This window comes from Podarcis filfolensis, assembly GCF_964270895.1.
Source record: "Podarcis filfolensis genome assembly, chromosome: 9".
In the NCBI taxonomy this organism is placed as follows: domain Eukaryota; kingdom Metazoa; phylum Chordata; class Lepidosauria; order Squamata; family Lacertidae; genus Podarcis; species Podarcis filfolensis.
Window position 1 is genome coordinate 62,203,608 of NC_139610.1, and position 15,593 is coordinate 62,219,200.

Genomic DNA, 15,593 nt, shown 5'->3' on the forward strand with positions numbered 1-15,593 from the left:
GTCTCTGAACACCAGCAGCTGGGAATCACAAATAAGGGCAGTACTGTTGCATTCTGGTCCTGCTTTCAATGGGAATCTGGTTGACCACTGTGAAAGCAGGCCTGACCCAGCCAGCTCTTATTCTCTTCAGAATGGTTCACCTGTCCCTCTTTCTGTCCCCAGGAAGCTGCCTTAGTCCCATGTAGCCTCATCCTGCCTACTTTGACTTGCAGTGACTCTCAGACAACTCTCTTTAACAACTGCTACCCAACCCAGTTAACTGAGTCAGACAGAAATAGAATTGGGATCATCTGTATGCAGGGCAGGTGTGCTGCTGCAACACTACCGCAGAAAATATGACAAGGGTTTTTGCCAAGTTGGGATAACCAATGAGGTGTCTCCAGCTGTTGCTGAACTACAACTTCCATGATCACTAGCCCTAATGGCTGGGGCCGAGAATGGTAGCTCAAGAACATCTTGAGCACCCCAAGTTGGTGGTTCCTGCCCCTTCAAGTAGAGACATAAAAATGAACAAGGTGTTTTTTTCCTCCTATACGAGAGAGGGGTTGCTAAAGGCAGTGGCAGAGTTGCAAGTGGTCTGCTAGTTTAGCAGTGGTCGAATTCATAGAATTGTACAGTTGGAAAGGGACCACATGGGTCATCTAGGAATCTTTTGCCCAACATGGGTCTGGAACCCTTGACGCTGAGATTAAAAGTCTCATGCTCTACCAACTTGAGCTTTGTGTCCCATCATGTAATCTCCATTCAAGAGTCACCAACCTGATTTTACATGCAAGAATCAAAATCAGAAGGGATGCCAAGGGTCATGTAGCCCAACTCCTTGCAATGCCAGCAATCTCAACCAAAGCATCCATGTAAGAAGGCCATCCAGCCTCTGCTTAAAAACCTCCAAGGACGGAGAGTCCACCACCTTCAGAGTGAGTCCGTTCCACTCTTACTGTCAGAACGTTCTTCCTGATGTTTAGTCGGAATCTCCTTTCTTGGAACTTGAATCCATTGGTTAGTGCAGGGGTCAGCAAACCTTTTTTGCAGGGGGCCGGTCCACTGTCCCTCAGACCTTGTGGGGGGCAGGACTATATTTGGGGGGGATAATCCCCCCTACCGAATCTCCCTTCCCTTCTCCACAGCACTGGACAAGCCCCAGTGGCTGCTTACCTGTGCCTTGCGAGCGGCAGGGGCTGGCGGCGGTGGAGGGACGATGAGCGGCGTTGCTTAAAATGGCGCCCAGTCAACTGCGGCTCAACAAAGCCCAGCCCCTTGTTGCGAATTCTTCGCAGCGCTTTAGCAGAAATGCTCAGAGTTCCAGGTTCTTCAGTACAGTATTATTGATTGTGAGCTATATATACAAATGGGACGCGGATGGCGCTGTGGGTTAAACCACAGAGCCTAGGACTTGCCAATCAGAAGGTCGGCAGTTGTTCGGTCCCTGCTCCTGCCAACCTAGCAGTTTGAAAGTACGTCAAAGTGCAAGTAGATAAATAGGTACCACTCTAGCGGGAAGGTAAACAGCATTTCTGTGTGCTGCTCTGGTTCACCAGAAGCAGCTTAGTCATGCTGGCCACATGACCCGGAAGCTGTACGCTGGCTCCCTCGGCCAATAAAGTGAGACGAGCGCTGCAACCCCAGAGTCGGTCACGACTGGACCTTATGATCAGGGGTCCCTTTACCTTTACCTATATATACAAATATCTACAGAAGCAGCTCATACAGTCAGACAGAGTACCTGGCTGCACCTTAAAGCAAATAGGAAGACTCTTTCTCTCTGACCTCACTCCTCTACACCACCACTTTTACTGCTGGACAGGTTTCCCTTTTAAACCGATGACAGCCAATCAACTGTCAGCACATTACTGCTGAGTCATTCTGACCCAGCACCCCCTTAGAAAGTATTCCATCAGCCTGTTGCATCAACTAGCAAACTCAAGCCTGCAGACTTACTATCTTACACGGCATTCTGTGAATCCCCAAACCCCTTTCCTCCTCTAGGCAACACGATGACCAAGACATTGCCTAGACATTGTTGACGTTCTCTTTGCAACACAGGGGTTTGTTTGGATACCCCTCATCCTCTAGGCAGGGCGAGGAGAAACCAGGAGGGAGGGAGGGAGGAGGCGCTGCCACCGTGGTGTGTGTGTGTGGGGGGAATGGCACAGAATCCCCATTCCGATCCATGTGCTGATTCCGGGACCGTCCGCAGGCTGGATCCAGAAGGCAATTGGGCCAGATCCGGCCCCCTGGCCTTAGTTTGCCTACCCATGGGTAGGTGTCTTAGCCTCCAGACCAGGAGAAAACAAGCTTGCTCCATCCTCCATGTGACAGCCCTTTAGATATTTGAAGATGGCTATCATATCTCCTCTCAGTCTCCTCTTGACCAGGCTAAACATACCCGAGCTCCCTCAACTGTTCCTCAATTGTCTTGTAAACAGAAATTCCCATGTGGTCCTTTGAGGATTGCTTCAATAGAACTAGTTACCTATGGGTAAAGTTAACACAGTGACACTTTGGAAAGAAAGGAGACAATAATCAGCTAAGAATTTATTTAGCAGGGTTTTTACCGTAAAATATTAAACATACAGTTTAGAACAGTCTGTTTTGCCTGAAAGTCTATAATTTCATTTTACTTTGCTTTTAGTACTCTTTCCAGAATAATGTGTGCTGATTTGAATCTATTCTGTGTTCTCGCTTACATTTTGGTACATATAAATAAATAAGAACAATAAAAAATAACATTCTGCATCTCCAAATGGAGTGAGGCATCAGCCTGTCTGTTCACACATTAAAATGTCCATGCTGTTGTTGCAATGGTACCTTTAAAAGTAATCATTAAAATGCACCTTGAAAGTGGGATAATAGGAAAACTACAGGAATATAACAATTTAGGAAATAACTGGGTGAATGAATTAGCCCTGGAGTAATGAGGCCAATGTGGACGTGATTACACATAAAAGCAGGCTATACTAAGGTCTAAAATATTTTTTCTTAAATTGTGGGTGTGGGGAGAGAGAAATCAGTCAATCAAGTGACCAAAGTCCAGTTAAAAGGCCAGTGAGCAGACTGCCTGATAAGACGAACTTCCCTTCATTTGAAGCCAAAATCTACACATCTTGCAAGTCCCTGTATTAGAGTTGCTTGCCAAAGCCACGATTGTTCTCAATAGCCTGGAGAAGTTTCTCCTTCAGTTTTCCTGTGTTTGAATAAGGTGGCAAAAGGAGGAGGTGAAAGCAGATCTGGGCCTCAGGGATATGTTCTTCTGAGAGCGACTTATGCGAGTGGATTGTTAGCTTCAAGGAGTCCATTCCTGTCACAGGGACCCGGTCACTTCCTAAAACAAACACTAAATCGACAAGGAGGAGGATTAGACAATGCAAGGGCACAAATAGAAAATATTCAGACCATTCCAAACATGTTTTAACGGTACAATCTAGCTTTGCACGGTTGTCTTTCCTCCCCAGTACAGTTTTGATCAAAAGTGTTAAGTTGTGGGTGAACATATCAGACGACACAGCGATTCTTCAAACCGCTCTTGTTTATTCACAGGCCAGAACAGAACTGAACTGAAGGGTTCAGCCAGCCTGCTTATATAGAGCTCCGCTACAAAGCAACTGTAACAACTTTCTGTAACTATCCAATCACTGAACGTCACTTTCAATCCCTTATTTGCATATGTGGACCTGAGTGAAAACTACCTACAGTATCCCCCTGCTGGCCCAGGGTGAGAACTTCAGTACATAACAAAAAGCTCATTGCATTATGAAGGAAAATATCAATGCTGTTTCTATATACAAATTGAGAGAATCATTTGAGGTTTCCGTGCAGGATTTCAAGCGCACTGCTTGAAAGACAGGCTCACACCAGTTCATTTCCAGAAAAAGAGGGGCTTTCAATCAATGACCGCTTGAAGGTTGGGCCTTGCGAATGGGATACTTACACAGAAAGCCTTTTTTGTCCACCAAAGTGAGTTCATGGAAAACCTTCCAGAACATCCTTACGGTAGGGTGTGCTTCACTGTATATCCCCCAGTACACAGTGTTCTTCACAGAAAAGGGGAAGGAAAATGAAATCAGACAAAGAGAAAGATAAACAAGTGAAGCTTGAAAAAAATAAAATAAACCCAATATAATGATGGTCTAGCAAGTAGTTCCACACGCCCCACCCCTTTCCACTAACCTTCTCATATAACTCCCAGTCATAATTTGCGTTCCCAATCGCCACATCCATCAGTTCCTGAGGCTCAAAGAAGGCTACCATCCGTTCATCGAGGACTTTGTAAAACCCTCTCTTGAACTCTTGGAAAATTCCCTCCACTGATTTGTTGAAGATGTAATCCACATACTTGTTGACAAACTCCTTCCTTTGGAAGAAATGAGGGTAAAACATTTAATAAGTGGGCAGGTAATTTGACTGACTAGATAGGTAGATAGATAGATAGATAGATAGATAGGTAGGTAGGTAGGTAGGTAGATAGATGATAGATAGATGATAGATATAAACTTTAGCAGCCACCAGGAGGCCGCAGACCCATCTACAGGCAAACTCTGATTTGAATCTAGGTCTTCCTGGTCCAAATCCAGCACTCTATTCAATCATACTATGTTTGCATATGCATATCAAGATGGCAGCAGACCAGGGGATGCGATTCAAAATGGTTAGGGCTATTTTAACTGCAGCTTGAAACACTTGTGTCTCTTCCTTTAGCCTAGCTACTGCTTTCCTTTTCTATATTCCACTTATTTGACTTGGATTTTTGGGGAAAGGAACCCTTGAAGATATCGACAAACAACTGTTGTTATCCACACGTGGAGCCCTTGGGGACAGGGCGAGCTGAAAATCTGAAATGTAAGTTGTCACCAATATAACAGTCCAACCTGCATATTGCTTTTCAAAGGTCCTCTTCAAAGCAGTTCACGGTCAAAAGGTTAAAACTCACTAATAAAATCATGTCATTTTGAAGTTTTATGAATCTAAAACAGAAGAATGTCTTTAAAAGTCCTAACAAAATAAACAAAGTCCAGCTGTGGTCCCATCCCTCACCCACCAATCACCCTCAGACCCGCCCTGACACATTTCCTGCCAACATCCTCAGGCATCATTACATACTTGTTTGAATTGTTCACAGCGACAGAACTGCCATTTGGAATTAAGTCGACATCCATGTTGTCCCAAGATATCTGGAAATATATGTTTAAGGAAAGGTACTGAAAACAAAGTCACACACACACTGTAATTTTGTCACTTAAAACTTGATAAGCTTCATACAATACCTTTAAGTTACAGGGAATTCTATGAACAGGTTTTGGCTAATGATGCAGTCATTAAAAGTTATTTTAGGGGTTCATGGACCAAGTACAAGCAAGCTGTGACCCTACAACAATCGTGATCCCCAACTATGCCTGCTGAAATAGCTATACAGTGTTACAGACGCTTCAGGCTACAGACTCCACTAACCCAGAAATAGTACCTCGGGTTAAGAGCTTTGCTTCAGGATGGGAACAGAAATCGCACAGTGGCGGCGCAGTGGCAGTGGGATGTGGAGTTTGGAACTGACAGGGTCAGAACTCCGTGGTGTCCTGTATCTGGGAGGAGGAGGAGGAGGAGCTTGTCGCAGAGCAGTGAGTCACAGCGCGTGACTGCTTTCAGACTTGCTTTCACTTCTCACTGAGCAGCCGCTCGGCACAGAGGCTGCGTGTGTGCTTTTGGAGCACGGCTGAGAATGTCACCGAGTTCCGATGGAGTGTGACTGTTTTATGGCTTGTAAATAAACGCTTCTAGAGATAAGAACCGAACTGTCTCTGGACTTGATTTATCCCTCATCTCACACGGACAGGACCGCTGCTACTCTGCTCTCCTGCCAGGTCAGCTTCTGAACAGAGCTGCACAAGGGAAGCGTGACTGGACGCAGGGGTTTTATTTACGCAAATGGGAGGCCCCATTAGCTAAAGTGGTACCTCAGGTTAAGAACAGTTTCAGGTTAAGAACAGACCTCTAGAACAAATTAAGTTCTTAGCCCGAGGTACCACTGTATTTCTGTTGAAACAGCTATATTTCTAGGGAGAACCATTTGATTTTTTTAAATAAATTCCCATGACTGTTGCTTTTATATCATATTTTAGCCACATTCCCAAATGTTAAAAGAGCCACCATCACTTGCAGGAAGAAGCACTCCAGAATTTACCAGAATGGAGAAGGGTGAAGAAGAAGAAAATTAGCCAATGAGACAAAGCACATTTCAGGAGTTGCTTGCTTGCTGTTAACTTAAAAGACAAGCAATTCCTAGACATTACCAGGTGAAAGAGACACAGTGACCATGTAAAAAGAAAAGAATATATATATATATTTGAGGTACTCACATTGTAAGTCAGTTCATGGCTTGTTTCGAAGTCATCATGCTCGTAATCAAGAACTGCCTGCAAACTCCTTGTTAACAAAACAAAAGGAAATAGAAATGGATATATTTTTACCCCTAAAATGTTTACAGCATAAATTTAGAAGCTTTACTCAAACAGTTAAAAGAGTGGGAAAGGCCAACCCATCTGGTCTTATTTTCTTTCTTTTTATAATCATTTTTATTAGCTTTCAATTACAATAATCCAATAATAGACTCATTGTAACAATGCCAAATTATATTACAATTAATATAATACTGTACCAATCATTCAGATACCAAATTATATAGTTTAGTGGTACTCTGTGTGCTAGAATTGATGGCTTGATCATTTACTTTATTTCTGCGTTCCAAAATCTTATTAATTTCAATTACACTCCGGTCACAATAACAATCCCTTATACAACAATTGCAATATTAACAACTTCCATTCATATTGACACATTAAATGATTTATAAAACTACAGGTGAGGCACTCAAACTATATCCTTGTTCTTCCTGTGTGTGGCAATGATTCTGTCTGTGATGTTTCTTCCTGTCTTTGTAAAATATTATGTCTATCTTTTCCCGGTTATTGCTGTTCTCCATCATGCCTTGGACAGAGCTAATATCCCATTGTTGTTTCAGAAATTCCCCATCTATCTGGTCTTATTTTCTTCTTTGATTCTCAATTTAGGGCCCCAAGTGTATGTCCATGTGTTTGGACATACCTCATCAAGCACATGTCAATCAATCTATCATTGCTCCTGGCCTCACTGCATCTGGCAGGGAAGAGATGGCTGTCTGGCTCCAGGAGGTGGTAAATTCCTTACTGAAATGGTGCGGTCCCAATCTTCCTAGGAGGCCCTAGTACAATTGTTCCTGAAAACCCTTCCTTTGAAGCAGCAAGTTCTTGTCTATAGGCAAGATGCTCAACTGAGCACCTGTTAGACAACTAAGTGGCTTATGTGGTTTCTAACAGCCTGATGCCAGGTTTAGGTGGGGAGGAAAGCCCTGTTTTGATTGCAGCAGTGCCTCCAAGTGGGGCGATGGATTTAACCCTTTCCACACACAGTTTCCTCCTACCTAAACTGTTTCCCAAGGTACTGTAAGAACTCAGTGGGGGCAGGGAACCAAAACAAGACAAATATCAGAAGATCTGATTGGTGACTTCCATGTCTTGCATCATTTTGTTTCAAATCAGGGGTGGCGGCATCCCTACAGATTTTGCTAGACTCCCAAAACTCCTGGTGGTCAGCATGTCCAATGGTCAGGGCCTGCCATGTAGCAACATCTAGGCTGCCAGAACTTCCTTACTCTTGCCTAAAATCATCTCACAGTACTGAGGTTCCCTTTACTTGTGGAGGCTGAATCTTGGGGCTGAATGTGACATGGCCTTTGTAAGTTTAAATGGACAGAATATCCTAGAGTTAGGAGACTCAGCCTGGTCCTACCAAGTGAAACAAGAAACTGGAAATTAGGGGAATAGGTGGGAAGAGTTCAAGACACTTACCTCCCTAAGACAGGGCTTAGCTCCTTCAGATCATCAAGGGTAGGTCTCTTGCCCAGCAGTTTTTTAAAGGCAGCAAGCGGGAAAGGCACGTAGGCAGTGACTCTGTTGAACATGGAGAGCCCGAGGAGGATCCCAAAGAAAAGATATTTATTCTTCTCCACCGAGGGCTGCAAGGACACAAGATCACAGAAATGGGTTGGATGTTCTAAGGCAGATGCACCTTAAGAAGGAAACTGGTCTGTTATGGACAAACCAAGGCCAGCGGCAGAGCGACATCCTGGGAGTGTTTTTTTTACCTGGCTGGAATGTGTCCTAGAACTCTTGTTTCTCTGTATGGGGGGATACAGAGGGGGATGTGAGTGTAGCTTGGGGCTGACTACACACCATACTTTTAAAGCACATTCTTTCCCTCAAAGAATTCTGGGCACTGTAGTTTGTTAAGGGTTGTTGGGCACTGGAATTCTGTGAGGGCAAACTACAGTGCCCAGAATTCTTTGAGGGAAAGAATGTGTTTTGAGTATGCTTCAGAGGAATAGGACAGTGGTACCTTGGTTCTCGAACTTAATCCGTTCCGGGAGTCTGTTCGACTCCTGAAACCGTTCGAAACCCAAGGCACGGCTTCCGATTGGCTGCAGGAGCTTCCTGCACTCAAGCGGAAGCCGCGTCGGACGTTCAGCTTCCAAAAAATGTTCACAAACCAGAACACTTACGTCCGGGTTTGCAGAGTTTGTGTTCCGATTTGTTCAGCAACTAAGCCATTTGAGAGCCAATGTACCACTGTATGTACACAGCCCTACTGTAGAAAAGCAATAAAAATTTCATTTGGGCTCTGTCTACTTTCACCTCTGGCCCCACACACCTGTGGCATGTGGACATCAGAAGGGAATGTGCCCACTGGCTTAAAAAAGGGGTCGGGGGGGGGTGTCACCTACGTCTGACCTAGATGTTTGTTTGGACCAGGTCCTCTGTCTGAAATACTTACCCTAGAAGGAAACCATATGGGGGAGTTTTGCTCACAGCACATAAACATCCCATAGTCTGGCTGCACCATCTCCTCAAACACATAGGAAAAGAACTCAAACAAGACCCCTCCGGTTTCGTGGCCAGGAATCTCGCCTTCAAATTCAATCTACAAGCCAAAAATAAAAACCAACCATATTAACCTCACAAAAGGAGAGAACAGAAAATAGGAAAAGCACATTTACTAGGCCACCCAATCTTTAATTGTTAGGGGCCCCTTTTTTTGAGGCCCTGTTCAGGAGTCTGTACATGGAAGAGATATAAGATGGGATATATTTGGGGCTGTAGGAAACAGATTGAGGTTGAATCCTGACAAGACAGAAGCACTGTTTTGGGGGGACAGGAGGTGGGCAGGTGTGGAGGCTCCCTGGTCCTGAATGGGGTAACTGTGCCCCTGAAGTACCAGGTGCGCAGCCTGGGAGTCATTCTGGACTCACAGCTGTCCATGGAGGCGCAGGTCAATTCTGCGGCCAGGGCAGCTGTTTACCAGCTCCATCTGGTATGCAGGTTGAGACCCTATCTGCCCACGGACTGTCTTGGAGTGGTGCATGCTCTAGTTATCTCTCGCTTGGACTACTGCAATGTGTTCTATGTGGGGCTAACTTTGAAGGTGACCCAGAAGCTACAACTAATCCAGAATGCGGCAGCTAGACTGGTGACTGGGAGCAGCTGCCGAGACCACGTAACACCGGTCTTGAAAGACCTACATTGACTCCCAGTACATTTCTGAGCACAATTCAAAGTGTTGATGCTGACCTTTAAAGCCCTAAACGGCCTCGGTCCAGTATACCTGAAGGAGCGTCTCCACCCCCATCGTTCTACCCGGACACTGAAGTCCAGCGTCGAGAGCCTTCTGGCGGTTCCCTCGCTGCGAGAAGCCAAGTTACAGGGAACCAGGCAGAGGGCCTTCTCGGTAGTGGCACCCGCCCTGTGGAACGCCCTCCCACCAGATGTCAAAGAGAACAACTACCACCAGACTTTTAGAAGACTTCTGAAGGCAGCCCTCTTTAGGGAAACTTTTAATGTTTAATTGACTATTGTATTTTAATATTCTGTTAAAAGCTGCCCAGAGTGGTGGAAATGGAAATAGGCAGCACCCAGGAAAATGACGTCACACATGTAAAAAAAAAAAAGTGTTGTGGAAAAGTTTAAAACAGGGATGCAGAAAAGGGAGGTATGGGGAAGTCGTTGAAACAAGGTCTAAGAAAAAAGAGGTTAAGAAATTATACGTGTTTATATGTTTGTTTGTTTATGTGTTGTTAGTTGTTAGTTGTATTGTGTTTTAATATATGTTTTAATATATGTTGGAAAATCAATAAAAATTTATTAAAAAAAAAAGCAAACAAAACAAACAAACCTCACCAAATAATTTGCTTCCAATTTGTCCAGAGCTGAGTAACATGCTATTTTATATTGAGATTGTCTTTCCTTATCGGAATATCCCCAGCTGGCCCAATCCAGACCTAGTCATTGAGGTCGTTTCACCTAGTTCCAGAGTTTAGCCCTGAACAACACGACTATGCAGTACTTTCGCAGGCCTTAGGCAGCTTACCAAGAGTTGCATTTTCAGGCTAATGTCCTCTACTTGACTCAGTTTGCGCAACGTATCTTCCACAAGGTTCTTGCGTCGTACCCTCAAAGGGAAGACAGGCAGTTTAGGGAGTTCGCCTTTTCTCAGGAGCCGATTGCGTACCAATGTATCACAAGCATTGGCCTTTACAATCTGCGGAAAGCGGCACATATTTAATAAGTGCTTCAGAGGCGCTAGGTAGGCATTCATTGTGTTAAGTTGTGGATGAACATATCAGACGACATACCGATTCTTCAAACAGCTCTTGTTTATTCAGAGGCCAGAACAGAACTGAACTGAAGGGTTCAGTCAGCCTGCTTATATAGAGCTCCAGTACAACGTTACTGTAACACAGTGGCGTAGCGTGGGGGTGCAGGGGGGGGCCGGCCGCACCGGGTGCAACATCTGGGGGGGCGCGCTCGCACTCGCAGCTCTCTGCCCCTACCTGGCTCACTCACTCTCTCTCACTGCAGTGCTAGCTGTGCGAATCCGATCCGAGCCGCCGGGTCGCCGCCCACTGTGGAGGGGGTGGGTGCCAGGCGTGCGGTGCGGAGAGAGAGCGAGGGACTATCTGGGGGAGGGACAGTGCAGCGGTCGCCCAGCGCAGCGCTGAGCGCGGGAGAGAACCACACCAGACCAGACCAGGCAGCAGCAAGAAGAAGCTGGCAGCGGTGGCAGGTTAGGGGCTAGGGGGCGCAAATTACTTGCCTTGCCCCGGGTTAGGGGGTGCAAATTATTTGCCTTGCCCCGGGTGCTGACAACCCACGCTACGCCACTGCTGTAACATGTTTCTAAAACTATCCAATCACTGAACGTCACTTTCGATCCCTTATTTGCATAACTATCTACAGTATCCCCCTGCTGGCCCAGGGTGAGAACTTCAGTACATAACAAATTGCTAAGTACACTAATGGGGAAAGGAACTCAAGGTAGGCAGGAGTCTCCCTGAAGGAATGAAAGGCATAATGAGAAATAATTCCAATGAGAGAGAAGAGTGGGAGGTTATACTTTTAAAATCCAGTTGCGGCTGCACAAAACGCTTAAATGATGAGCTGGAGGGATGAGGGAAGAGGCAGACATACATTTTTTTATTTATTAAATTTATATACTGCCCTCCCTTGGACAGGGTTCCCCATCCCTGTCCTCTGCAAGAGTCACTTCCACATAGCTAATGGCCTGGAGGAGCAAACACAATTCTGCTCCTCCATTGTGCACCCGTCTCTGCATGCAGAGACTCCTGCACACTAAGTAGAGTGGAAAAATAAGAACCAAATTCACCGTAGCCTTTCATCTCGCAAGAAATAGTAGAATAGCAAAGCTGGGTTAACAATCATTTAGGTATCACCCTTACCTCTTGCAGGTTATAAGACTCGTAATCAAATATTTCCATCTTCGTCAGCGGATTGTAGACAAAAGGAAAGCAGCACAAAGAGATGGGACAGTTGTCCTCTTTGTTCAATTTCTTGCAAAGAAAGAATGATGTTTAAAAGAATGGGTTCATACAAACAAACATACTCCCTTTTCCAGCAGTCTTTGGTCTCCACCCAACTTTGACTCTCTCACATACACTTTTCTGTGGCAAGAATACAGATGGTGTTGCTTGCCATATGGCAGCCATTACCACAATTCTCAAATGCTTTCATCCCTGTGTGATTCAAACGTTGATTTCGCTCATACAAAATGGCTACCCTTCCACAATGGATGCTGTTTATTAACGTGTGAACAGCTAACTCAAACAAGGTAACTTCTTCACTTTGGAAAGTTCACTTTGAATAAGGAACAAATATCCAAATAGGAGCTAACTTCAGTTTATGTTCTGCCCTTTATAAAACAAACTAGTTCAGCTCACGTTCAGTTCAACTCATCCAAAGGAGCCTCAGAATGTGACAAGCTGCTGTACATGCTATTTCACATATACTGCTATGTAAAATAAAGTTCAGACTAATAAAACATCAAAACATGCACACTGGAATGAGAATTGCTTAGTTTTCCCAATGATCTTTAAGCTTAGACCCCAAGATTTTAAGAGCAAAAAACACATGTAAGCGATTGCACTTGAAGGTGAACTAGAAATAATGCAAAGTTCTAACCCAAAATGAAATAAATTCACATTAGGTTTATCCGGCAACTAGGGGAACTAATTTCGGGTGTAGTTCAAACAGTTTTGAACTAATTCAGCAAACTTTACTAAACCAAACTACTGCATTCCAAGCACTGTCTTAAACTGGAGAAAGGATGAGTCAATTTGGGTTCCTCTTAGTCAGAGGTTAGTGCAGCCTATTGACTATGCTGGCCAGGGCACATAGAAGTTGAAGGGGTACCACACTGGCTATCTAAATCTACCATAATATATTCTGACTGGCAGCCTCTCTGAAAGACATGCAGAAATCTTGTCCCAAGTCCTGCCACATACAATCTTCAACCAGAAACAAAGGGCTAAGCACATGCTCCCGTTTAAGATATGCAGAAGCATTTCTCTCTTATCAAATTTGTGCAAGATACACGAGTTCGGCATTTCTTAGCTTTTTGACACAAAGCAATCATACTTACCATGGCTTCCACCCATACATGCCACCTTGCCAAATCTGCAAAGGGACTAATTATTTGACGGATTTCATCAATGTAGAAGTTGCTTAACGGGAGCTTGCAGTTAGCCCTCTTGTTGACCTTGAAGGACAAGCAGAAGAAGGTTGAGGTCCATAGGCTTTTATACCTAGAAATAGCTACCAGGTCATCGGCCCGCATTTACAAGATGTTGCCTACCTTGTAGAGCTGCTACTACTACTACTACTACTACTACTATTATTATCATTTGCACTTAATTTATTTATTATTAATGTTGTAATACATATATGAAATCTTTACATATTGATACATATACATTATGTTCGTAAATTCACATTTTCACGTTTCATTATGTACCAACATTTATCCATTTCTTATTTCTTGCCCTGTGTCTTCCTTCCACCCGTGCGTGACTTCCTTGTTCTTATTTTGTAACTTTATTGTTGAGATTGCAATTTTGTATCTTAATAATTAAACATTCAATCTTATATATCTGCTTAGCTTAGCTTAACTTTGTGAAATCAAAACAAAAAAATTTTTTCCTTCCAGTAGCACCTTAAAGACCAACTAAGTTAGTTCTTGGTATGAGCTTTTGTGTGCATGCACACTTCTTCAGATACACTGAAACAGAAGTTGCCAGATCCTTCTATATAGTGAGAAGGTGGGGAGGGGTATTACTCAGAAGGGTGGTGGGAATGGGTGATTGGCAGATAGCTGTGATGAGCCTATTGACGACTCTTAACGACTGCAATAGGTCTTACAGGAAAAAGCAAGGGGTGAGAAGGTGAAAAATGGCTTTGTCATGTATAATGAGATAAGAATCCAATGTCTTTGTTCAGACCAGGTCTCTCCATGGTTTTAAGTTTGGTAATGAGTTGCAATTCAGCAGCTTCTCTTTCCAGTCTATTTCTGAAATTCCTTTGTAGTAATTGATTGTGAAATCAGTCTATACATATCAATAAATTCTTGTTGGAGCATCTTTTGGCCATGTATTCTTCTACATATTTCCATTCCTGTTTGAGATTTGTTTGTTTGTGAAATCAGTCTATACATATCAATAAATTCTTGTTGGAGCATCTTTTGGCCATGTATTCTTCTACACATTTCCATTCCTGTTTGAGATTTTGATTCGATTGCATTCTAATTGTTGCTGTCATTTTTGCTAATTCAATCATTTCAAAAAAATTATTTTGCCAATCTTTCAGTGTTGCCTACCTTGTAGAGCTTTTTCAGGACTTCCAGGAGAGGTAACAACTCCTGGCAGGCAGGGTAGTACGGGTAACAGGGCAGCTGAGAGAGCACCACTTTCTTTAGCATCTGAACTATTCGGTCTAAATGCGAGCCTGGCAAGAAGGACCAACATTTTTCTGAAAGAAGAAAAAGAACATGCAAATCTTATTCTACTTCCCCACAGCTCACTATTCAGATAGGAATATTTCCCCACGCTAGCAGTCCTGTTTTCTTCTGCTTGTTGCCCTGCTGCAACAAACTTCTTATTTAAAGTGCATCAGATTACCTGAGGTTGGTTAGGCTGAGAGGCAGTCGACATTTCCATTCCACCTTAAGGAACAGACATGGGATTGTTACGTGTCACATGTCTCTTTACATTCCAGCACAGTATGCTGGGAACTTCCGTTGTGTGTATAGTTTTTGCTTTTGCTGTTCTCTCTGAGATGACATGAGAGACGACATGTTTCTTTGTCCTGATTTATGATTAATAAATCTTTAGTTTTGTATGCTTCCACAAGCCTCATGCCTATTCTGTGTGTGCAGTTCGATCTGCTGATAGTGTGCCCTGGCTCAGAAGCCCGGGTCGCTGATTTACATCGGAGCAGAGGTGATGGTCTTCGCAGTGGGATGGCTGGAAGGAGACGGCCCAGCCGGGGCTAACCAGCTGGCCTCTCGGCCCTCTGCATGCCGACAGGCCCAAGGTCACCTTGTGAGCTTCATGTTTGAGTGGGCATTTGAACCCTGGCCTCCCAGGTCCAAGACTGACACACTAATCACTGCACCACAATTGGCATTCTGCTTCTCATCAAAATATCTAGAAATATTTGGGGGTGGGGCAACACTGGGGTCTCCTCGAGGGCATTTTGCCTCAAAACTGAAGCTGACCCCATTTCATCAGGCACAACAACTCACGTGCAAGTTTCACTTCCGACCGTTATGAACCTAGAAACTCCCATCTCCATTCCTCAAATAAAGCACTAATCTTATAGAATTCCATTATCCACACCAAGTTCTGTGCAAGGACAGTGGAACGATGTCAACTTGGCTTCCAAGACAGACAGGACTGTGTTTGCTATCATTCTATGGAAGCCCAAGAGAAGACAGATTCATGGTTCCTGGGAACCAGCGCTTTCATTGTAAAGATGCTGCAAGTTTTAACGAGTGGCGTTGTGCAGGCAGCAACGCCAACCAAAATCTCAGAAGCTAGGAGTTGGCCAAGCAAGACTTGCAGCAGCTGGACATGGGAGTTCAGCTCTCAGCAAAACTATCTGAACTGCCCCGTGGCAAGCAAACCAAGGATGAATTGCAAAATAGAGTTAAGCTGATCAATGCAA

General features: G+C 44.2%; 1 protein-coding gene across 1 annotated transcript in view; it reads right to left on the minus strand.

The window, feature by feature from the left end:
• Nucleotides 1–2,524: 2,524 nt before the first annotated feature.
• LOC310742150 (putative E3 ubiquitin-protein ligase HERC6) overlaps nt 2,525–15,593 on the minus strand; it is a 28,908-nt gene continuing 15,839 nt past the window's right edge. The window contains exons 13-23 of the mRNA XM_083571106.1: nt 14,245–14,396; nt 13,015–13,131; nt 11,816–11,926; nt 10,447–10,617; nt 8,857–9,003; nt 7,875–8,041; nt 6,348–6,414; nt 5,098–5,168; nt 4,168–4,351; nt 3,929–4,031; nt 2,525–3,334 (exon numbers count right to left, since the gene is read on the minus strand). Coding sequence (XP_083427232.1) covers nt 3,120–3,334; nt 3,929–4,031; nt 4,168–4,351; nt 5,098–5,168; nt 6,348–6,414; nt 7,875–8,041; nt 8,857–9,003; nt 10,447–10,617; nt 11,816–11,926; nt 13,015–13,131; nt 14,245–14,396 — 1,505 coding nt within the window. The 3' untranslated portion in view covers nt 2,525–3,119. The remainder of the gene's footprint in view (nt 3,335–3,928; nt 4,032–4,167; nt 4,352–5,097; nt 5,169–6,347; nt 6,415–7,874; nt 8,042–8,856; nt 9,004–10,446; nt 10,618–11,815; nt 11,927–13,014; nt 13,132–14,244; nt 14,397–15,593) is intronic.